The following is a 26,578-nucleotide window of genomic DNA, read 5'->3' on the forward strand; positions in this document are numbered from 1 at the left end:
TCCGCCTATCTGTGCACATTTCGTTAGTCCATGGCTGTCTTCTATCCTGTTGAATTCGGGGCTTCAACGGCGTCTTGTTAGTACCACCAGCACTCTCAAAAGGTCAATAACTCATCTAGCGTTAACAGCTAATTTCTGTAACGATATATTTTAACAAGGTAGTGGTGTTAACTAGGGATGGCAACGAATATTCGAACATTCGAATATTCATTCGATGAGTTGATATTCGAATATGAATTTAAGATTCGAATATTCGGTGTTTTTTTTAGATTTCATAAAAAGAAGTACTGTGATTAATAAATTTTGATTAGAACAGTGCTGGAATTATCCCTCTTTAATTTACTAGCGGTCAATTTCGATCGCCTGATTTCTTTCACTACATTCTTATCTTATAGAATTACTAAATTACATAGATTTTGTTTTGAGTAAGGTGTTAAAGAATTGTACAATAATGCTTTATGTATAATACAAAACGTACTTTCATAGTTTTTATTAGTTAAATACGATCGGGTCTAGAATCGAGGACAACAAAAATGGAAACCTTCTTAGAATGTCTAAAAGACGTGAAGAGTATACTTATCAAAACAAATTTAATTGATCATTCAAATGAATGTCCAATAGAATTAGACTGTAATTAATTTTGTAAAGGTCTCAATTTCAGAATAAATGATTATATCTTGGGTTGTACATTATCCTGAATTTTATATTCATTATCGGGAAATTTGTTAATTACTTAGGAAAATTGTCTAAGGAAAAATTTGTTTATATTTTTAAAACATTGTATCGAAGATTATAATCATATCTCTTATCAGGCAGATAAGTGTAATTTATTACACGTATTGAAATCTGAACAGTATACCGTTACGACTATATCTTGCCTTTGGCAAGACGACTGGTTCCTCAGTTGGAGCTACTATAAATACATATGTTTCATTTGTTAAAATTATACTTTTCTATATTTAAATCAATTGTAATTTATTTATTTCAAACATTGACAAATATCAAATGGAATTTCTTATTGTACAACTACAAAAGTCTTCATACAATTTTACTTCCAATATAAGTATACCTACGCTAAACCTTTCGTGAGAGTAGGATGATGCATATTTAAAATAAAACAGATTTTATTTATTTTATCGAATATTCGAATTATTCGAATACTTTCATTGAATATTCGAATATGAATTATTGACAAAATTGACATCCCTAGAGTTAACCCTACGTCAAACCCTCAACCTGAAGGACAAGTGAAGTTCGTCTCGTGGGACTAGCAGTTAAACACCAAAATGGATGTTAAATTTTCGTTCTATACGAGCTGCTGACCAAAGTTGAAGAGTCCGGTCTACCCTTCTTCTTGTAGTTTAGCCTGGAGACTTGCCAATGTCCAGTTTCCACGTTTCGCCACAAGTAGGTTGTACATAAGACTGTGGAGAGGCTATATAATGACAGGGAGAGGATTATGCACTCGGCTCTCCTTTCTGTATTGCTACTAACCAGCGGTGGAGGCTAAAAGCGAAAGTAATAAAGCACACAGACGCACCCCAACTCATTAGACGAAAAAGTTTTGAGACATAGAAAAGTAAATTGTTTTTAAAGCTTTAAATTCCTTACAACACTAAATTTGTCACTTGTTGGTTTACTGGTATTTGAGCTAGTTCAGGAGATAAGAATCATTCATACATGTATTTTGTTTTCGAAAAAAATTCCTGTTTTCCTTTCGTACAGACCGTGGAAAATAAAGATGATATTAAGCACTTCGCAGAATAGTGCAATTAATTCCATTCTTATTTCCAGCGGACAGTCTCACCATTATAATTCGCCGAATGTTTATTTTTGATATTTTGATATTATAATCATATTTTAATATTATAATCATATATCTTCAAAAGGAAATAGACAAATAGCATGACCCCCTATAAACCTATTTTTCTTATCATGTACTGACCTATCAATTAGTGATAGGTCTGGAAGACAATGATCAGAATAAGTGGATTAGATGTTCTTGTGATAACCATTCTGGGTATTATCCAGCTCTGTAATACACATATCTTGCCTCGGCGTTCACAGGGTTTGTATGAGTGGACATATGTCAATTTACTAGTATATATCAATCGCAGTTATAAATAAATCACTAACAAGTAGAATAACATGCAAATTCATTTGATTTGTTTATAAATATATAGCTGAATTTTCATAAGATTACATTTTTCTTGAGTAGCTCTTTATCATATTGTGTGACTTATTTGATAGTTATATTTTTTATGATTTGTTTAAATGCAAAAGCATATTACTGAACAAACTCCAACAACATAGGTATGTTTTTTTATTTAAAAAAAACCCGAAAATTTACAAGGTTAAAAAAATAAGTTCTTTAAAATATAATACAAAAACTAAAACGTACCTTATGACTTGGTTCATAACTTTATGTTTCTTACATTAATTTTATAAATCGTATTGCTATCTATTTCAGCATGCGCAGCGGCACCAGCAGACATCCTGTTCCTCCTGGATTCTTCCAGAAGTGAGGGATTCTATAACTTTGAACTTCAGAAGAATTTTGTCTCAAAGTTTGTCACATTCTTAAACATCGGACCAAATGACGCTCAAGTCTCTGTAGGAACATTCTCCACACACGCTAACAGCTTCTTTTTACTCAACTCTTATCACAATCAATACAGTCTCCTAAATGCCATTGCACGGGTAAGTAGTAAAAGTATATAGGACAGAATATTATCTTTGCGACTTCATTCTGCTTGATGTTGTTGTCTGTACTATTAGCCAGATACCGGTTTTGTTTGGTTTGATTTACGTACGTTGCCTTCAAATCTAGCAATAATATATTTTCTTTAGCAAGAGTGATTCTCCATTGACCACTTTATTAGAGGTCCACGTGCTAAAATCTTCCATATCAGTTTTAAACTTTTCATATTGGCTAAGTTACAAATGGAAAAAAACCCATTGATCCTTCAAAGAATATATGTTTGCTAAAGCGTCCAGAAATTGAAATACTCATATTGTAAAGATAATCAGAGAATAAATGATAATATGCCATACCCAAACTTTTTTACCTGCAAAATTTGTTTAAAAAAAATATCCACAAGAAAACAAAAAATAAATCATTGAAATCCTACAATGTGTCTCCTACAAGTTTTAGTTTTATTTACGCAGTATTGCACGACAATATCAAAGTGCTACGGCGCCGTTGAAGGACCAGATAAAATAATATTTATTTGACGTAATATGCTTCCATCTAGCAAATCACAAGCATCCTTTTTTACATAAAGGCATTCAAAAATTAAATTTTCCATTGATCTAAAAATAACATTACATTATTTTATATTCTATATAAAAATTGTTTTGTTACAGAATGTGCAGAGAGTTTCCCGGATTCGATCAAAATAGACAAGTTTAAGCAGAAAAGAAAGCTGAATATTTAGATTGAGAAATAAAACATTAATCATAAATACTACCTGATAATTCAACTTGATCAAGCAAAAACAATGGACGCATTGTACAATTGTAAATTAATGGGGAGTGGTAAACCATTTCAATTTGAAATATCAAAGTAATGCTAGAATGCTTGTAAATTTTGGAAAATATCTTATACAAGCCCGATATTTTCATCAATCTCAAGTCTTCTCCCTATTACTATATCTGAGCTTTTGATAATTGTTGAAACAAGTAGTATATAAATTTCTGTCGATGTTGATTTCGGAATTGCGATTAATTGATATACAGATTACTGAGTTACATTCTGTATTTACTGTATTGCCTACTGTGTTTTATAAAATATTGAATCTTTCCAATGCTATGATCTCCATTATGATAGATACCATACCTACCTGGAGGAACACACACGGATTATGCTTTATATATGGCTGAACACTACACATTTACTCCAAAGAATGGCGACCGTCTCACTGCTCCAAACATAGTATACGTCCTGACAGACGGAGAGTCCGATAGCCAATATCATACACATATAGCAGCACAACATCTCAAAGGCACTGGGGCTAAGGTGTTTGCCATTGGAGTCGGCCATGTTTCTATGAATGAACTGATTGCTATGGCTACAGATCATGAACACGTGTTTACTGTGAACAGTTTTACTGATCTAGAATCTATACAGCACCTAGTGCAGGCAACATATTGTGACGGTAACTCATTTTTAAACAGTCTAAATCTAAAAAAAAATCTTTAAACATGATCATGGATCATATTGTGTGCTGTTCAGCCAGATGATAATGCAATTATAGAGCTAAATGAGATTTGCAGTCAGGTTGAGTTTAATAATTATGTGTCCATATGATATCTTTACTAAGGCAGGCAATATTCTAGTAATATTGCTCCTCTCATATTAGACATCATGCACTATTCATTGGGTCATCGTCGGAAACCCACGGTCGGTCTCGCTTCTATTTTCTTCTAAATAATCAACGTACAGAAATAAAACAATCCTTCAACTCATGACAAATTAGTTGTAAGATACCAATATCCTTGTGTTGACATTTCCTGTTCTATTTCTTATATTTCTTTATTTTCAGTAATAAGTGGAACCTTATGTATCGACAAGATTTCAAGCTGTTATACATATTCTAAGAGTGTTTGCTTAGAACCTAGTTTTGTGGCCTGGGCACAGATGAATTGTCCTGACTACTGCGGATTTTGTCAGAGTAAGAGTGTTAGCAGTGTAAAGTCTATTTATGCATTAATATCTGACATAATTATATCTGAGATAATTTAAACCTTTCATTTTCATATATATATATATATATATATATATATATATATATATATATATATATATATATATATATATATATATATATATATATATATATATATATATATATAATTTGCTTCAAGTAAACACACCGATTCCACCAACAATACAGATTCCAACCATCCCATCAGCTAAATCAACAACAGTTTTACCAGCGACAAAAGCAACTCCTTTACCTTCGACAACAATTAAATTGACAACATCAACGATTAAAACATCAACAACAAAGGGTAGAATATTAACACTCAACCATTGTAACGTTCATGATTTAAAAAAAACCGGTTCCCTACATCCTATTCCTTCTTGATTTGATTTGAACATATTTTATTGTTATTTATAATTACAAAGAGATTAGGCACAAATTCTAAAACTTATTACGCCTTTCTTCTTATCTAAGGGTCTGCTCCACAACGTATACCGGAGGGTAAGTGTAGGGCATCAGTAGTTAAAATAGAATACAAATATTGTACTAGAACATTTAATTAATCAAATTAGGGGTAGGGGTAGAAATAGCTTAAATGTTTAACATAAACTTTCTTCAATTTTTGAGGGAGGGATTAAAAAAACTAAGAAAAATGGTTTGAAATGTTTTGTTGATAGTTTTTTTTTTGTTCACCTGAGTTAAAGGCTCAAGTGAGATTCTGATCAAGTTTTGTCCAGCGTGCACCTGTCCGTTAGTGTGCATGTCTGTTCTCCCGTCTGTCTGTAATTTTTTTCAAATGTTCGACTTTTTCCACAATAACCATTGGGCAAATTTATACCAAACCTGTCACAAATCATCTTTGGATAATTTAAGTTTATTCAGATGAAAAGCCACAACTTCTTTCAAGAGTAGAAAATTAAGAATAAGTGAAAAAATGGCATATTTTAAAATTCTTCACCTCTAGAACCAGATTCATTACATAGTGTAAATTCAAGTTTATTCAAATCATGACCATGGGTGATCAAAGATTAACATGGGAATGTATTACGAAAAATCTACTTATAAGGAACAGCTGTGCAATAGTGACTCGGGTGAGCGTTGCAGTCCATGGGCCTCTTGTTTTTCATTGTTTTCAAAATTAAGGACCATGCGTAGACAAAATTACAAACTGTGCTGCCTATGGAGACTCTGTGTGCACTACTTACAGACTTTGGTCCATAGAAAATTGTGCTAGATTCTGTGTGTTTTGTCATGGTATGAGCCTTATCTTTTTTCTAAAAAAGAAAAAAATTATTATATGTGATAGCAACTAATTTTATTTCATCCATGTTTAAATATTTTTCAGGCATTCACTAACTTAATTAGGGAACGTTGTTCTTATTATCAACCTTCTTTTTATTTAAAGATAAAAATATGACACCAACGACACAAACATCAGTAAAGACCACTAATGCAGCAACATCCACTTCACAAAGTAAGTATAATGTATACAGAAGTTTGACCTTACGATGCTGGCATCTGATAATTAGAATAATCATGAGTTCATGACAGTTTAAAAATCATTCTGTTTAAGCAAATGAGTATACTTACATTCAGTAATCACAGTTTTAATTATATACCAACTAATGACGTAATATTACTAACAGCATGGTCTTGCATGAAATATGGAGATAACGACCAGTATTCAAGCTCAAAGTCCACTAAACAATACAAATCGGGAGCAGAGCAAACACGGACCTCCAAAAACAGAGGTGGAATCAGGTGCCATGGAAGAGTGAGTATCCCCTGCCAACCGGTCACACCCTCCTTGTGCTCCTTGTCATAATCGGTAAATAAAGGAAAATCCGTTGACAATTAAGTGTGTAAATAATGGCCAACAATTAGTGTGAAAACGTTAGTCAGCATATGACTTAATGATAGATTGTATTTACTGACAAGGCCATTGTATCCACCATAGGGCTAACGTAATGACGACTTTAAACGAGACTGTTAATATTCTTGTTTCATCAACTTGTTAGTCAATAACTTACTTCGTTTTAGAAATTGTTCATACGTAGAGCATGCTCTTGCGTATCGAATCAACTAAGAGATATACACCCCATCTTGCAAGTGATAAGGATATATTGTTGCAAAAGTAAGGAAAGTTGACGATTGAAAAGTTAAAGTCATCATGTTATTTATCGATCATTACAAGGAGCACGAGGCGGGTGTGACCGGTCGGCAGGAGATGCTCACTCCTCCATGACACCTGATCCCACGTCTGTTCTTGGAGGTCTGGTCTGCTCTGCTCCCGATTTGTATTGTTTTAATGGACTTTGAGCTTGAATACTGTTTGTTGTTGAAATGTTCGTCTTTTCATCCTAGATCGGTAGTAAGTCTGTAAAAGTTGGTCCTTGAATTCATTTTGACAACCAACTATTTATACCTATCATATCACATGTAAATGACTTTAGTACACATACGATTAAATTTAGAGCAATCTTTTTGAAGCACGCAACTTCCTCAGCTCGAGCAACGTAATTAGCATCAACATCCTGCAAGATTAAATTTTTTGAAGTAGTCTATTTTTCATTACTTGTGAAGAAGTACGTAATCCCTGAAGCAGTCAAACTTTGGTCGATCGTTTCCATGCACTTGCACACAATTAATTTTCAGGTTGATTCGTTACCTTCATCAATTAATATCATATCCTTTGAATCTTCTTTATCTCCTTATTTCATGTCTTAAAATTGCCCTTTAACAGAGTTCATCAGTTAAATACAGGTATCACATCATCAGATCATAATAGAATTCTTAGCTATTTGTAACTTTTTCATTTTGTAATGACTACGTAATAGTTAGAACACAGAATTATCAGGTTTCATGTCTTAGATATTGACGTTATGTTTACATTTATTTTGTTCATACTTAGTCCAATGACAATTATTTCGTCCTCTTATCCATAATGAATACACATGTTTATTTGATGTTTGACACCTTTGCGTTTTCCGGATTTTATTTTTTTTTTTTTATATGAAATGCTTGTCATTCAATATCTTTTTTAAGGAGTTTATGACGTCTGTGAAGACAAACTTGCAAAATGTAGTACCTATGGAATAGATATCTGTGTCAAATACGCATCTTGGGCAGCAGTTCAATGTCCAAAGTTCTGTCGGTTTTGCACACGTACGTATTAGTACATTTTATTCGAAAATGATATTTAAAACGCTAATTGAAAGCATATATTCATCAACTGTTTGATCACAATAGTAAAAGAGATGGTCTTGGTATCAATCAATGCGGTAAAATGTGTACTTTTTAATAAAGGAAGGTCTGTTGAATATCCGAACCATTTGATACATTGCAGTGATTGCACATTTGCTTACTTATAGCTTCAACCAACATAACTACTACTCAAACAACACAACTATCGTCTACAACAACTACATTTTCACCAACCTCAACCTCACCTTCACAGCAACCCACTACAATCAAAACAGCAACCACAACAATGCCACGATCTACTTCGACCTTAACACGACACATAACAACACCAACCACATCTACCTTGCTGCCATCTGCCTCGATTTCAACACAGTACACCACAACAATACTACCATCAACAACTACCGCGCCATCATCCACTTCTCTAGACACGGTGACCACACCACCGTCCGCTTCTCTAGACACGGTGACCACACCACCGTCCGCTACACAAAAACCATGCCTCAACACCAGGAAGGACTGTGCTAATCTGGGGCTTATTATTTGTTTTACAAACCAAACTTACGCCGAAGAAAACTGTGCCCTGTTCTGTAATTTTTGTAATTGTAGGTGTATTACAATGACTGAGTCTAACATCTCTCTCTCTCTCTCTCTCTCTCTCTCTCTCTCTCTCTCTCTCTCTCTCATAAATAGAAATCTCAGTCTTGAATCCTTGAGATAGAAATAAATTTAAAGTTGCAAAGAAAAACTTAAATTAAAGTTTGCTTATGTGGCGCGGGCATTGTAGTCAAGGTAATAATAGTAATTTAGCTATATGTCTCCCTAATGGGAGATTTCTGTCTGTATGTTTGTTGCATGTCTGTCTGCCATAGCTTTTGAATAGTTTTTGCTAGGGTTTTTATATTTTACATATGTATTCCACGTGATAAGACTTTTTTCGGGTACCAATATCTTTGACCTCATGCCATTGTCCTTGGAGTTTGACCTACTTTTGAAAATTTGAAGCTTGACCACGAGCTGCCATCATATTTTAAGATCTAATACTCTTGTGCAATTTGCATTCTAAGTAGTTGCTTTATACTTGATAAATCAGATGATATATATATACATATATATATATATATATATGTATATATATATATATATATATATAGAAAGCACAGAGAAATTCACTTTTATAAGGATACCCACTTCCGCCCCAACCCGGGGTTGAACTCTCGACCTACGGAATCTGATCCTCTGATAAAACTAATGTCCAAACACGTCTTCTTCTGCAGCTATAGCATTAACGGACTCTTTGACAACTACTCCAACAATTACAGAGGTCACTGGAGAACAAAGTCCTCAGACATCTCCAGAACTGAATGGATTTACCAGTACACTTTATTCCTCAACAATGAGTGAGAGTTGTGATTCATAGATTTTGTTTTCTTCATTATTTTAACCTTATTTTAAGTTTCATCAAAAGTTAGAACATACGACCTGTTTCAGAACAATTAACTCAAGAATTCAACTGTTGTTCATTAAAGTAGTCGTGATTTTTTAATGTTTTTTTTTTAAGTTTTCCTTGGCTTAAAGTCATAAAAAGGTGCTTGTATAATTACGACGGTATACTTTTCAATACCATTCTTTTTATATTTCAGCTACCAATCCAAAAATTATTGTTATTGGATGATGATGTAAGAATGGCAACAAGTTTTTGGAGAATCTAATAAATGTCTTTAAATTGTGTAATACTGCAGTTTTCTTTCATTTCCGACCACATAAGCTGATGTGATCTCTCCGACCACATAAGCTGATGTGATCGAGTCCACTTCTTCCGAATGTTAAGGCTATATACTTTGTCATAATGGTAGTCGTTTTGATCAAAATTGGAGAAACTAAAGTTGGTTGATTTTCAGTGCAAATCAAATTCATCAAGAAAAGGTCTGTCGAATGCATGATTGCTTCTTTGAAGTTAAATTTTCTAGGGACCATTATTGCTGTCGTCAATTGAAAATTAGAGCGCGCATTAATTCAATTGTTGAGTTAAACAATGTGGTGGATTGATTGATTGATTGCATGTTGTTTTAGGTCCCATTCGAGCATTTTTCACTCATATAGAGACGTCACCATATACCGGTGAAGGGCTTCAAATTTTGACCTTTACTCGGCACTCAGGGCCATTGAGCAATGAGGGATCTTTATCCTGCCAACGCCTGCCGTGACACGGGGCCTCGGTTTTTAAGGTCTCATCCGAAGGACCCGCAACTTTCACTTCAAAGTGCCGAGCGCATGGCGAAGGAACAGTTGCTACCCATTTTTTATCGACTTATGTAAGTCGCGGCCGAGATTCGAACTCACGACCTCCCGATCACGAAGGAAGCGCTCTACCGACTGAGCTATCGTGAACGGTAACAACGTGGTGGAATTATTGGTCGTGTGAATTAACCTGGACCTCGGTATAGATGATTCGTTGATTTCTTTAATTGAAATTATATCTAATTATTTTACATCGATTTTGTTAAAGTAATTAATGCCCGCATCGATTCTTTAAGGAGAGCTAGAATTCAATGAAAGGGATCATTATTTAAAATGCGAAATGTTGAATTGAAGATAACACTTACTTTTGAAAAAAACTGTTGCTTTCTCTAGAAGAATTGCTGCGCATATTTATTGAGTAAATGATATTATAAATTCAATAGAAGACAGCAGTGATTCAATCTGAAGATAGCCAATGGTTCAATTTTTGTGCGCATAAATTTAATTCTTGCCCTAATTGAGTACATCAATGCATTTGTTTCTATTGATTCATTAGAAGCTTAAGGGAGCAAGGATACAATTATTGCGTTCATCAATTAAGCAAATTAATTAATTATATCAACAATTGAAAGAGATATGCGCACAATAATTTAGAACTGGGGATATTTTCAAATAATAAATGATTTTCAATTCTTTTGAGATTATCTTAAAATTTGGCGCCCAATGAAGTACCACTGCTACATTTTACATGTACAACAATGTCGAGTAAATTTAATGTACATACATGTAGATATGTAGATAAATTTAACCTAGTTTCTGTCATTAGAGGTTCGTGATATAACTTTTTAGGCATTAAAATATTCTATTTATCATCAAGATAGTAATTAAGAATTTCAAGTGTATTGGGTTTCTGAAATGATATAATACTCTATAGAAATAGAGCATTTACAGACCCGATAGGAAAAGAGACAATATCATTAAATGGGACTCAGTGTTGTTGTGTGTTGATAAGCTGGTGCCACATATAACCTCTCTCATGGAATACATAACAAATAGTTTTGTTTATATTCTTTTCCTATGCTTCCTTGTATTTTCCATTTATGGTTCTTCATACGCGGATCTTGCTGGTAAGATAAAAAATTTTCAATGTACTTTTTTTCCTAAACCATATAATGACGTAATTGTATTGCACAAAATGATGTATTAATCAAAGAGATTCTTTGAATATTACTATGCTTTTCAGCCTGTGCTAAAACCCCAGCTGATATCTTATTTGTGCTTGATGCGTCCACTAGCATAAAAATCACTAACTTTGAAAAAGAGAGGAATTTCGTGGCAGGCTTCGTGAATGATCTGGACATTGGACCTAATGATGTACAAGTTTCTGTAGGGACATTTTCTGATAATGCACGTGGATACTTTTACTTACATACACATCAAAATAAGACAGATCTTTTGAACGCAATTCGAAACGTAAGTAACACAGAGTATTGATATTTATATATTCTATAAAGCTGACAGTTCCAGAACGTATGTTCTAAAATGGGTAAGAACATCGAAGAAGCCATAATTTCCTGACGTAAGAAAAACATCCTTTATCATTTTTATTCAATATGTCATATAAGGCTTCCGCTCTTTAACCGACAGTCGTTACTTGTATGCCTATATTTGAGACTTTCTATAGGATATCCATGCTCTATTATTCTTTCTTACAGTTTCGCAATTTTTTATTCATTTCTATTTTTATTTTTATAAAAAAAAAAAATTTTAGCCTATTTTAGTGACAATATTTTAGCGACAGTATATTATTTTACTGACAGTATACAATGAATTTCTATGAAATAAAACAATATATCTCCTACAATTGTAAATCTTCTAATTTTTTCTTTATGCATTAGGAATTTTGGTGTCCGTTGACCAAAAAAAGTTGTTTATATAAACTGGACTCTGCATTGTTGTTTTTTATCACTAAATGTAGTTGTGTTCTTTATTTATAGTTTAAATTCATCTTCAACACTAGTCAAACGTTTACCCTGAACAGAAAGAAATACATGTACATGACAGTATTCTACAGAAGGGGTAGTTGACGACCCCTGTTACTTTAAATAAGAAAGAAATACATTTAATTAAGGGCAAAGTTCACTTAGGACCCTTTTGTCCCTGTGCATTACTAAAAAATCAAAACTGCTCAATTTTAGTTGACAATGCTTTAAATATCACTTGGAACCATCGTGACTGCATATATATTGAAAATCACGTAATTTTTTGCTAGTCAATGCATTATAGTGTCATGAATTGCGTCATTTGTGCATTAGCTGTGACAAGACTTTTCAAATGAAATATAATTTTTAACCCCATGACCTTGACCTTGAAGTTTGGCCTAATTTTCAAAAATTGCAACATTGCTGATAATTTTTGAATGAGAGAAGAAAGGGCGTTCATATTCGACATGTGCATCATTACCTGTGACAAGCCGATTCCAAATATGCAATGATTTTTGACCCTGTGACCTTGAAAATTTACCTTATTTTTACAAAATCAAAAATTTTAACTTTGGCCATAACTTTTGCTCCAGACGAGAAAGGGCTTTCATATTTTTTTTACATGTGCATTACTTATGACAAGACCTTTCGAATTGTATCATGATATTTGACCTCATGATGTTGATCTTGAAGTTTAATGCAGTTTTGAGAAGCTTTAATCTTTGCCATAAATTTTAATAATTAATTTTTTTTAATCTTTTTTGAATGACAGACACACAAGACAGGAAGCAGAAACGAGACAGTTACAATAAGCCATAAATAATTGCATCCCAACTACTAAGGCACCGAAAGCGGGGAACCACAATTCTTAAATTTGCTTGTTGTTCATTATTGTAGATTCCGTATGAGTACGGACAAACGCATACACATCTTGCTTTCCAACTGGCAGAACAGTATATTTTCACAAACTTCAGTGGAGATAGACCATCAGCTACAAACATCGTTTTTGTTTTAACTGACGGCCAATCTCAAAATCATACGGCTACTTTCTTAGGGGCTCAAAAATTAAAGGATGCTGGTGTAAAGATATATGCTATTGGAATAGGAGGACATGTTCAAAAAAGCGAACTACAGGACATAGCCAGTGACAGTGGTCATGTCTTTATGGTGGACAGCTTCGCCGATTTACCATCTATACATAACCTCGTGCAGAGAACGTACTGCGAAGGTATTCAAAGTCACATTAGAATTTGCTTGTCTTTCGGTTAACTTCCTTTCAATGAAGTAAAAATATTACAGATGTTTATCCGATAATGTATGATATTGAAATTTTCACATACTGTCAAATATAGTTTGCTATAATTTGAATTTTTATGATATTGATATAGTCATGCAGTAATCGGAAAGGAGAATTTACTTTTTAAAGTTAAGTTATTATGCATTCTTATGAGACAAACGAAATATTTTAAAAATGAGTATTGAATGTTTTATTTAGTTACCTAGATAAGTATTTATCAATGAATGTATAAATATCCCCCCTTAAGGCTATTCAAGTACAGTCAAAACCCCTGTTACTGTCAGCTCGTCAACAACTCAGAAATCAACATCATCCTCGCCAGCAAAATCAACCACCTCAATTACTAGCAAATCAGCAAGCGAAACGATGACCAAATCGACGATAACGGCATCTCCAACTATTACGACCCAATCTGTAGGAACAACTGCACCGATATCAACAACACCCACATCGCAGACGACAGTTGTCACAGCATCGTCTGCAATAACACCAACAACGCAGACGACAGTTGCCACAGCATCGTCTGCAACAACATCTCCAACACCAACATCAACAGTGACAACAAAATCGACAACAGCTTCATCAACAACAAGTACAGTCGAAAATTAACTTTTATTTCCGAAAGTCATTGATTAAAGAAGAAAAGACTATACAGTATTTTATATATGGATTTTATAAGAAAACATTGATGTCCTATTATTTGAAAATGACGATATACAATGTAATGCTTTTATGATCTAGAAAATTGATACTCCCAAAACATTTAAAAAATGATGATTATAATAGAATCATACTATTCTATTACAATCTTATATATTTATTTAACTCGACATACAACCTTAAAATTCAGTTTTTCAGTAGGAGGTGTCCCAAAGTAATATGGGGCACAAACCACAGTGACTTCAAATGTATTCTATCATGTGGCAAATGTTCTTTATTCAAAAAAAATCCAGAAATCAGGGTTAATTTTCAGACTGTATAATAAGGATCTTGTTTACTTACAGTTGCAACACCACCTCCTATTCCTAGTGGTATGTTTAACAAGAAAAAATCCACAAGTTGTGTATACTGAACAAAATTTGAAGACGGTGTATTGTAAAGGTTAAATGTTATTTTGTCTTTTGCTGTTTATATTTAGTAATGTGTAATATTATAAATAAAATTAATTAAGACCCATTGCAGGTCCCTGTGTAGACAAAATAGGAAACTGTGCTGGTTATGGAGATGGCGTTTGTTTAACTTACAGGAAGTGGTCGGTCATGAACTGTGCACGGTTTTGTTTGTTTTGTCACGGTAGTATTTCTTTTATTAGTTTTTGATTTAAAAAAAAATCCAGGTTAACAAAACCATTGATAAATTAAAATGCAACTCAAATATTGAAATGAAACATATTTGTTTACTTTCATATTGTCAGGATAGCAAGTATTTTATACTGGAATATAATGCTCAAACTATAGATAATATAGACACTTTATTTCAAATCTATATAAAAAATTGCTACAAACATTCCGACAATATTTGAAATAAATAAAAATTGTTACATCATATAAACAGAAACTATAGAGGACTTTAATATGATGGTTCAATACATGTATATGACAATTAAGCTTAGTCCAAAAATATAATGGTACAAAAAGTGTATCTATTTAAAAGTGTTTTGGGCATTATATGTTTATGAAAAACATCAAACATGTTAAAATAATACCTACATGATGAATTCTGTTTTTTCACACAGTAAGAAATTCAGATCTCCTTTTCTTATGCTGTATACCTGATTTCGAACATCATTTTTAATTGTAGATACAGGAACCACACAAACCACCACACCCCCACCGACTCCACCCCTAACCACAAGTAGGATACATGTATCTTATAAGTCACCTACCGGTAAAACCGGAGGGGACTTTAGGTTTCCTCTGAGTCTGTCCGTCCGTCTGTCTGTCTGTCTGTCCCTCTGTCTGTCTGTCTGTCAGTCTGTCCCACTTAGTTTTCCGCACTTTTTTTCTAAACGCTTGCAGGTATTGAGCTGATTTTTGGTGTGTGAGTGTATCTTGATGAGTTATAGATCAAGTTTGCATTTCGTTTCGCTTCAATGATTTTTGACGGAATTACGACCTTTTCAATTTTTCAGGGTTTTCCGCAATTTTTTTTTCTAAATGCTTGCAGATATTGAGTTGATTTTTTGTATGTGACTTTACCTCGACGAGTCATAGATTAAGTTCGCATTTCGTTCCGTTTCTTTGTTTTTTGACGGAATTATGGCATTGTCAATTTTTAACGGGAACCAGATTACACTTGCCGTAGGGGAGTAGTATTGCTAATGCAATACTCTCAGAATGCTTGTTATATTTGTTTTTTATTGGACTCTACCTTTGATTATTATTAGTAATCAATTTACAAATAAATTCGTCAAATAAGTCAAGAATTTCTCATATTTGTAACAAACACCAGATGAGTTTGTTAACCTCCATTTTGATTTAAGGAAACTATACAGTGTGTGAAGATAAGGTACCAACGTGCATCAATTACGGCCCTGAGATTTGTTTTAAGTATACTTCATGGGCGGCTGTTCAGTGTCCAAAATTTTGTGTATTTTGTAAGGGTAAGTTTTCTTATTCCATTGATAAGCACAAATATGGACGCGCTGTTTTGCAATTGCAATCATTTCTGCCAATATGCGAGTAATAACAGTTAAAAAGTCATGCAAACAATGTAAACATTTTTTAAGATAAAAAAAATAGCAATGTGTGATTATGTAACACAATAGCCACCGATACTACAACCACTACGAGCACCACAACTACCACGACCACCACCATGCCATCTCCCACCTCCCCACGTATCTGTGCTGATACCGAGAATAACAACTGCAGCACTGCTGGTCCAATTATCTGCTTTGAAAATCAGGTGTATGCAGAAAACAACTGCCCTGTATTCTGTAATTTCTGCACACGTATGTTTCCTGTTTAAAAATTTCTTTAGGATATATCATTTTGTCTACATTGTGTTAGTCATTCAATAAATATATACTATACGACTTAAAGCTGGATATAAAAGTTCATAGCTCTCAATGGGTGAGCAGTGCATGTTTATACGAGGGCCGCTCAAAAATAACTCGGACTCGGCTATTATCTACTCTTACAGACGTCAAATTATATGGAAAATTCACAGAAACATATTTCTTAAAGAATCCAGTCGATTTTTTGTACGACAAAATTTTACTCATTTATTTTCTATAATTCGCGATATTATTCGCTAAAATTTCTCTAAAATTTCTTTTTATTGTTCCATTATCATGTAATATTTTGATTTCTGAAGTAATATTTGAAGTACTAAAAGAAACATTGTGATTTTTTACCGATATGGTTCCAATGAAAACAACTGCAAAAATGACTATTAGTGATTGTCGGAAACGCGCACTTTTTGTGCTCGAGAAAACGCCAGCATGGACCCAAATATACTTGATGAAACATATAATAAACCAGTTGTATTCCAAACATATGTCTTCTAATAGCAATTTAAGAGGGGATGAAAGAGGATCATCAACGAAAACTTGATCTGGGCTGATACATGTAAGAACGTGATTGAGTGACCGACGTCACACAATATTTCAGAAATACCAGCATTTTGGGTTTAAAACAAGCAAAAACAATCATACTATACTATTTTTACAGTTTTTATGCTGAACAAGAAGTGGTAAATGGATGTTTAAGTTGAGTGGATAAGATAATTCAAACTGTACAGTATCAAATATTAAGGGAAAATGTTGAAAAAATGCTCACATTTTTTTTTATGCCTGTGACGTTGAAGATTTTACTGCACCGTGACTTCCTGATAAATCCTGTTAAATCACCTAAAAGTGATATCAATTCAAAACATTTTGATAAGAAATTTTGATGACCATATAAGTAAAGATTCTTTTCCATTATGTATGACTTTCTGCTTGATTATGTCCGACGTCACATATTTTTTTCTGTGCAACAAGTCTGCGTAATTTTTGAACGGCCATCGTATGTTCCGTTACTGAAGAAAAAAAATGAAAAAAAGGACAAGTTTCTTCTTAATTGAAAATAATCAAATACTAGTAAAATGTGTGAAAACTTGAAAAACATGCTGTGGCTCTCGTGTGGAACATCAAGACCAGAACACAAATATGTCAAAGACAAATCAGCAATTTAAGGCTTTAACAGGACAATATCCGTCTTTAAATTGTTATAATTTGAAATCCAATTCGCAGACGGGCCATACAGATCTGCTAGAGAAAATTCGTAATCATGCTATAAGGATGATTGAATCTTTCATAGCAGAATGGCCAAACATACCACTGCTTTTCCTGTACTTTGAGTTTTACAGAGGACATTGTAAATTGTGACATTAATATCAATAAAATTCCTTTATTTATAATAGTGATATGTTTAATGTTATAGCCCCGGTTATAACCCTAGGAGTGACTGCCCTTCCAGCATTTCAATCCAGTACAACATCCAAACCTATGAGTGAGTCAAAGTTCTTCTATCTTCTTTGAGGTCTTCAGAACCTACATGTACTTGATATAAAATCTGTATCACATCGCATGTCAATAATGCAAGCAAAAACCACTTTATCCACTAAATAAACACTGAAATTTTCCGAGCATCAACTCTAAACAATGCTTGTCATAGAAATTATAAATAGAGACAATCAAATAATAATGTAAAATACATAATATTCATAATAAGTTTATCGGTTTTTTTTAATAATCAAAATATCATTTGTCTTCATCTTCTATACAGGCATCAATCAAATTTGCTTAAAGAAAATCTGCAACTATCCATAATTAATTTATCTGGTTACTTGTATACTGGTCAAAGATCAGAATATTTTATGCATATGCATAAAGAATGTGTTTCTTCTGTCTGTGAACAAATTTTCAAAAATTAACTCATTAAACAGTTTTAAATCTGATCTAAATAAAAATTTGCATATAAGTAGACCATACCAGGATACATTTTATTCTAATTACGGATTTTTAATTTCAATAAACGGTGTTACAAGTGTAACTGAAGGGTTAAAAAATCCATAAAAATGAAACTTTTGATATCCATTTTTAGCTCTAGAACCAGAAGAGTTTATGCGATAGTAAAACTTCCGCTCTCCATCCGTCAGTATGTCTAGCTGACTGTTTGTCTATCTGTCTGTCTATAAACATCTTTTCAAAAGGCTACTCATCCTACACTTTTGATCTGATTTCAATTAAAGTTGGTACACAACCAGACTAGAGTTAGATACATAATTCTTTTTATCGGTTTTGGATTTCTCTGATCGGTATTGGCATGGTTGCAAAAAATAGAAATTTCTGTAATTCGTTCAAAAGGCTTCTCTTCGTACAGTTGTGGTTAATTTAAATAAAACGTATTTCACAAGTAGATTTCACTAAGATATATAAATCTGTATATCGGTTTTTGATTTTGACGAACGGTCTTACGAAAATTCTTTCAATAGGCTACTCATTCTACAATTTCGGTCTGATTTACACAGGAATACTGCACTAAAATACTGAAAACGTTGAAATTTACGCATTGGGATAATTCATTTTATGCTAAAAAGGCGGTAAGAAAGATCTTGAGTAAATATCCCCCACATATGAACTGGAAATGTATTTTATGAGCAATAACTGAGAGCAATAAATCTTAAACTTTTTGTGCATTTCGTAAATCAAATATTTTGAATACCGGTACTTAGTAATTTAATAACCTACTTTTATTCAAGATCATAAATGAATATTAATTTTCTTAATACATGATTAATATTAATATAATATTGATTTTCTTAACACATGATTATTTATCTATACAAAATAACAATAAAATTATCAAGAAAAATGAAATATGAAGATACTATGTTTCCTTCCCTTTCTATCATTTAGAAACTTTATCTAAGAATACTAAAATCAATAGCAAAAACACTTTATTGAAGTTTTTTATGGACACATTCGGTATGCGTTGTTTTACTGTTCGGATTACAGTATACACAATTGTGTCAGTTTCATTAATCACTTTTCTTCTATTTTATTTGTCTTTTACTGGTTTAGTGATATTTAGATAAATCATTTTATTGATATAACACAAATTTTCCCTTCTGTTTCAGCTACAAATCCTGATGTTATAGTGATAGGAAAAAAACGACACGACAAACTCTACAGAAGACTGTCTGGATACAGAAAATCAGTTAGAAACTGAACATTTGTTCCACAGTAGTAAACAAATTACATATTTGGGTGGAGAATAGAACGAGATGTTGCACTTTCTTGATTTATAAATAAAATGTGTAACTATCTGTGCTTGAGATCTGACTTTTGACGACATGAAAATATGGCATTATATCTTTCCAATTTCTAATACACTGAAACATATTTTCCTATATCATTACAACTAGTTAATTTTTGACACACTGTAAGATTATTTTCTCCAACATAAAAAGACAAAAGTTAATATGTAGGCAAACGTCCTTAAAACCACCGTGAATGGTCCCGAATTTCCACGCTTTTAAAAAAGACTTTTACATAAAACAAATTGCATCTTTATAGAATTCAATGAGAGAAAGAGTGGTGCAAAGTGAAAAATAATGATTTACTAGAGTATTGATGTTCAAATGGAAAAAATTTTAAACTTACTTCATCTATACCTATGAATCACACAATAAATACTCATTTTCCCACAAATTACAGAACATATTTGCAATACATTTCAATAAAATCGTAACATTTTTTGAGATCCGAAGCTTTATTTCTTTCTTCTGAGATATCTGCAAGGGGGTAATGAAGATTATTCACATCCTCAAGTGAGATATTTTAGGAATGACTCTAATTCTTGGCCATATTATTCGAGTATAACCTGGTTTGGGTCAGTTTACGCTTTATAATCCGCGAAGCGGATTATAAAACAGCGTAAACTGACCCAAACCAGGTTATACTCGAATAATTTGGCCAAGAATTAGAGTTATTCCTTATAATTTAATTTTAAAATCATTAAATAACTATTTGGTGTAAAATTTCGTTACTTTTTATTAGTTCAAATTTGCCGCTCAATAATACAACCATAGTAACGGAAGTAACGGAAGTGATGGGAATCGAGGGGAGGTAAAAACTGATACATAGGCATAGCAGCCATGTTGTTTGGTTACATGTGGTAAGATCGAATTATTGTTTGAAATTAAAGGTACATTTATTAAATCTGGAATTTTCCATGAATCCCGAGGACTGGAAATGAGAGGATTGTATGGATACAGATGATTCAGCTGGTTGTCAGGAGGGTGTGTCCCCATACCAAACCAGGTTATACAGAAATAATTTGTGTTCCTTTTTGGATATTAACCAATCAGAGGCTAGTATACAAACAAAATTAAATTATTTCTGTGTATTCTGAAGGTTAATACATTTATTTGACAACATTGTCCAAAAACTTGTATTTATAATTGATGCAATGTTCAAGATACATTTCTACATTGAAAAAAAAGCCTTGTTTGTAATTGGTCAGAATCACTTGCATTAGTTTCACGACTTTAACTAAAACTATATAATCAAATAGTACTGAGCTTTTCTCGAATAAATAATCATTTATTGGCACAATCAATTGTGTTATGAAATATATGGAGATAACGAACAGTATTCAAGCTCAAAAGTCCATTAAACAATACACATTTTGGAGCAGATCAAACAAGGACCTCTAAAACATCAGAGGTGGGATCAGGTGCCGTGGAGGAGTGAGCATCCCCTGCCTACTGGTCAAACCCGCCGTGTGCTCCTTGTCATGATCGGGAAATAACAGAAAAACCCGTCGACAATTCAGTGTGTAAATAATGGCCTAACAATTAGTATGAAAAACGTCAGTCAGCATTTGACTTAGACATTGGTCAAACGTAGAGCATGCTCTTGCACTTCGAATCAGCTGAAAGATATAAACCCCATATGCAGGTGATAAAGGTATATTGCTGCATAAGTAAGGGAAGTTGACGATTGAAAAGGTTAAGTCATCACGTTTATCAAAAAGCTTTGTTGTTAGATAACAATTAACGTCTTTTTCTAGTAAAATATCCAAATATAAAACAGATGTGCCAGACTCTGGTTTCTTTTACTTCAAGTTCACCGTGATATATCGTATCGACATAAGAGTGGCAATAACCATTGTTAATTGACAATACGTCGTCGATATATCAAAATGTCGAGCTAAAGACCACAGCAAGTGTTTTCTTCTTTTCATGTATAAGGTTTTAAACAAATTCTGCTTCATGTGGATACAAAAATAGGTCTACTAATAACGGGGAGCAATTGGTACCCATGGGGATTCCAATAGATTGTTGAAAGACCTGGTCTTCAAAAACCACATAGATAATGTCAATTAGAAACCCAAGCATCTTTTTAATACCAACTTCAGAGTACTTGTGTGTATAATCAGAATTTTTTTTGATAAAAAAAATTTTCTTAATAACCAATAAGGAGGTTAGTAAATTTACGAGTCCATTCTTATTGTAAAAGCAGCTGTCAATGATGTCTTAAAACCATGGACTTTAATTTATCGTGGGAAATGGTTGTATATAAAGTTGAAAAGTCGTAAGTTTTTATGCTGTTGATTTTGGTAAAATTTTGCTTGATTACAAATTTTCCAAAAGTTCCTTGGAATTTTTTTATATCCACATCTGATTTACATCATTTCTCGAATATATTGCACACGTTCCTCCTTCACTACTGTTAATAATTTAGTGAGGAGTAAAGAAAGAGGCTTGGTAGAACATTTACTGGAACCCGCTATGTATCTTTGTTTGTAAGGATTTTTATGAAGTTTCAGAATCCAATATAGATATGCTAATTAAATTTCATTTGGGTTGTTGGGAATATTAAAAATCTTTAAAACTGACATATAATTTTGAAGAATTTCCTCCTTAGAAAGGGAACTATGGGTATATGTTGTCCTTTTACGTCATTTATTTGATTAAGTAGCATTTTCACTCACATAACGTAGTTCCTCTTATTTTATGATGTATGGGATCCAGCAAAAAATAGCTGCGAATTGCCAGTTTTGACATGAGTTCCACTTAGCAAAATTTGTGGATATAAATAATTTGTATTCAGATTCAAATTTGTACACAGTTACTTTGTCGGTGAAATCATGAATTAGGATTTCCGTTCTGTCGAATATCAGAACTTATAGATAATTAATAAAATTAAATGATATTTAATAAACTTAATGAATAGGAAAATTAAAGGTCAATGGATTAGATAACCAGGACAATAAATGGGACAAGAAATGAACATTGTGATAAGATGGCACACGGAACCCTAATATTGAAATATACATTGACAAATTATTTTGTGTACATTCTGTTTTACTGCTTAATTGCTGTTTGCATCACTGATTCATCCTATGCAAGTCTTGCTGGTAAGATATTACTTACTCTAAAACATATTTAGATTTAATTCTACTTTTAAAAAATCATCAATATATATCATTTTCTACATGTACTTTTCAGCCTGTGCTAAAACACCGGCTGATATCTTATTTGTGCTTGATGGTTCTACTAGCATAGGAATCAAGGACTTTGAAAAAGAGAGGAATTTTGTGGCAGGCTTTGTGAATGATTTGGACGTTGGACCTAATGATGTACAAGTTTCTGTGGGGACATTTTCTGATAGTGCACGTGGATACTTTTATTTACATACACATCAAAATAAGACAGATCTTTTGAACGCAATTCAAAAGGTTAGTCCATTTAACATTAAGTGCTGATATCCAATATTTTAATAATTCTGCTCTTTAGTAGGTTTTTAATTCAAACTTGCTGATGAAAAGCATGCACCCGAAAAATTTCTTTCGCTGATAATATTCAGGAATTTTAATTTGAAAACGTTTTACCCGTAGTTCTCTTCAAAACTTTGAGTTAAATCAACATCTACACAAAGTTAAATTTGTAAAGTCACATTCACTTTTTAAACAAATAATTTCAATGTATTTTATGTGAAAAAAAATATTAGACGACATCATAATACATTTTTTTAACTCGTTTTTATCTTATCTCAAGGACCAGGTGGTTCTTTTTAGAAAAAAAAGAAACATTGCAGGTGCAAGTGACCCAGACTTCTTAGTTGTAGGAGTTAATTCCAACTCTAAAATATTTTCATTTTCACCCAGGTTCGTTCCGAAATATAATTGTTGTGGACCAAGGTTAACTTTCCCTAAATAAAACAACTTGTTAAGTTTTCAACAATTTATTATGACTATAAACATGCAATATTACTGAAAATCATGTAATACCTGATTCAGGTGAAACAGGTCTCAACCCTAGTCTTTGAGTAGATACACTACTGACACTTTATATGTTTGTCTGTATGTTGTTTTTCATTCAAATGGAGACGCCACCACGTGCCGGTGGAGAGCTGCAAATTTTGTCCTATACTCTGCACTTACGGCCATTGAGCATTGAGGGGTCTTTTTCGTGCCAGCACCTACTGCGACACGGGACCTCGGTTTATACGGTCTCATCCGAAGGACCGGTCTCCACGTCCCACAGTGGGATTCGAACCCGCGACGTAAGGATCAACTCCTTACTTCGCGACTCTAGAGCAGACGCTTTAACCACTGCGCCACGCGGGCTATTGACAATTTAAAGGTCTGTTATGATTTAAATAGCCAGGAGAATAAAAGAAATGAAAGTGACCAATAGACATTTTTTATGTTTGACTGACAATTGACCATCGATAGCCGAAGTATATCTCTCGATAAGGCTGTATTAAACTGAATACCTTTAATTCTATGGAACGCCAAAAGTGAAATCTACTACACAGTCAAACAAGTAAAACCTAAGTCTCTCTAGAGATTGTGTTTTTTCTTTTAACTGAGTATAAGTAATTGACAGAAAAAAGATGGAGATTGATCTTGAAATGAATAGATTAGGGTTTCTCAAATCCGATAGATAACAAATTCGAGTACTAATAATAATTTTGTAATACACTGTGCATTATAAATATGCATGGCAATTTTCAAACTCTTCACGTTTGAAATATTAAGCTCTTAATCTGTAATAACCTCTGTGATGACGTTATTTCTATGATTTACATTTTGGTAAATACATTGAATTGTTTTTAATTATGTGATGAAATATTTCACAATGTATGAAAAATCCCAAATCACGCATGCTTATTTGGTAATCATCGACGTTTCCAATGAGAAATGACAATCTTCACAAAATATTGTTTTATCATTTAAAATTACAAAATAAAATATTATTTCATACCGGGTCCTCATTCTTTATTTAATTGTTTTTATCTCTTCTTCTCAGTTCGTTGAGTATCCTGTAATGCTGAACATTTTTTTCGTATTTATCAGATTCCATATGAGTTCGGACAAACACACATACATCTTGCTTTCCAACTGGCGGAACAGTATATTTTCACAAACAGGAGTGGAGACAGGGTTTGGGCTACCAATATATTATTTCTTTTAACTAACGGCCAATCTCAAAATCATACAGTTACTTTGCTAGGGGCTCAAAAATTAAAGGATGCTGGTGTAAGGATATATGCTATTGGAGTAGGAGGACATGTTCGAAAAAGCGAACTACAGGACATAGCCAGTGACAGTGGTCATGTCTTTATGGTGGACAGCTTCGCCGATTTGTCATCTATACATAGCCTTGTGCAGAGAACGTACTGCGAAAGTAATGTCATATACGAGTATATCGATCCTTATTAGTAATTCTTACAATTAAAGCATAATATAATGTACTTATAACATAATGATAAAACTATTATTGAATTACTAAATTTTTTAATCTGAAACCAGACGTTTATGGACATGAAAATTATTATTCAGTATGGCTTTTTATGTTGCTCTGTAGCAACCATTAATGATTTTAAAAAATCCAATATTGATAAATTGTTGCATTAGTGAATGAATTGGGTTGGGGGGGGGGCGGTAATGATGTTCAATCCATTTCATTTGTAATGAATAAATATATTTTAAACTAATGATATTAATGATATCCCATCATAAGCACTAATGATAAAACATTCACGAATGTTAACATTTTTCAAAAGAGGCTTAACATGATGTACACTAATGATTAAAAATTATAAGCGGAAAAATAATCACACTCATCCAATAAGGATAAAAAGACTCTGTCATGAATTAGCGGATAAATCTAAATTCGTTAATATAAATTAAGTCTTAGTACCTCAGTTTCCCGTTGTTTACTTGTTACTAATTACCGAAATTTTAAGAAGTAGAGTCAAATGACTATATATTCAACTCATTGTAAGAAATTTGTCATTATTCTCACCTCTTTTAATCCACTCAGGAAAAAAATCAGGCTCTGTGCCCTATGGGTGATTGGGGGCATGATTATACCCGCACTTTCTACAGAAAGATCGCATATATTGTTGTTAATCTGGTCCGTCCGTGGGTCTGTCACACGTTCTTCAAACTCCTGTTTTATTTTAAGACTTAATCTTTTACAGTATGATAGGTAGTGTCCTGCAGATGTGCAATAAGGTTTTTGAATTTTCATTTTTACCCTTGGGCCAAACGGGGTTCAAAAAATGATTTTTTTTTCTACACAGGCCTGGTTACCTGAACTCCTCTTACATTGAACACAGTAGCCAAATTATCTTTTGGAAGATGATTGATGGTGTCCTGTAGATAGGCAATAAAGTTTCGGGATTTTCATTTTTAATCTGGGGACCACAGAGGGGTCGAAAATGGCGTTTTTCTACAAAAACCTGGTTCCAAAAAAATTAACTCCTCATATTTTACGCAGTAGCCAAATGATCTTTTGGAATATGATAGATGGTTACTGTAGATGTGCAATAAGGTCCCGAAATTTTTATTTTCACCCTGGGGCCCAAATGGGGATCAAAAATGACGTTTTTTTTTTCTACAAAAACCTGGTTTCCAGATCTCCTCTTACATTTCAGCAGTAGCCAAATCATCTTTTGGAAGATGGTTTTTAGTGTAATGCAGATGTGCAGTAAGATTTCATAATTTTCATTTACACCCTAGTGGTCAAATGGGGGTCGATAAGCGACGTTTTTTTTTTCTCTAAAACATCTGTTTCCCAGACCTTTTACATTTAACACAGTAGCCAAATCATCTTTTCTAAGATGATTGGTGCTGTCCTGT

The 26,578-nt window shown here is 33.1% G+C and overlaps 2 protein-coding genes across 2 annotated transcripts; both read left to right on the plus strand.

The window, feature by feature from the left end:
- Positions 1-1,974: 1,974 nt before the first annotated feature.
- On the plus strand, positions 1,975-19,648 carry LOC133179330 (mucin-5AC-like). Its single transcript, XM_061314111.1, has 20 exons — positions 1,975-2,068; positions 2,471-2,700; positions 3,830-4,157; positions 4,545-4,673; positions 4,867-5,013; positions 5,850-5,960; positions 6,112-6,180; positions 7,752-7,871; positions 8,339-8,410; positions 11,395-11,624; positions 13,031-13,361; positions 13,678-14,022; positions 14,435-14,461; positions 14,613-14,728; positions 14,845-14,848; positions 15,231-15,284; positions 15,913-16,032; positions 16,198-16,383; positions 17,858-17,926; positions 19,557-19,648. The coding sequence occupies exons 1-20, from the start codon at positions 1,975-1,977 to the stop codon at positions 19,646-19,648; spliced, it is 2,874 nt and encodes a 957-aa protein (XP_061170095.1).
- Positions 19,649-22,921: 3,273 nt separating this feature from the next.
- On the plus strand, positions 22,922-25,153 carry LOC133179331 (cartilage matrix protein-like). The gene is made up of 2 exons (XM_061314112.1): positions 22,922-23,164; positions 24,788-25,153. Exons 1-2 carry the CDS (start codon positions 22,922-22,924, stop codon positions 25,151-25,153), a joined length of 609 nt encoding a protein of 202 aa, XP_061170096.1.
- Positions 25,154-26,578: the final 1,425 nt, after the last annotated feature.

This window comes from Saccostrea echinata, unplaced genomic scaffold (assembly GCF_033153115.1).
Source record: "Saccostrea echinata isolate AGI-Se365-2 ecotype Australia unplaced genomic scaffold, CSIRO_AGI_Sech_v1 ptg000004l, whole genome shotgun sequence".
NCBI classification, from domain to species: Eukaryota; Metazoa; Mollusca; class Bivalvia; order Ostreida; family Ostreidae; genus Saccostrea; species Saccostrea echinata.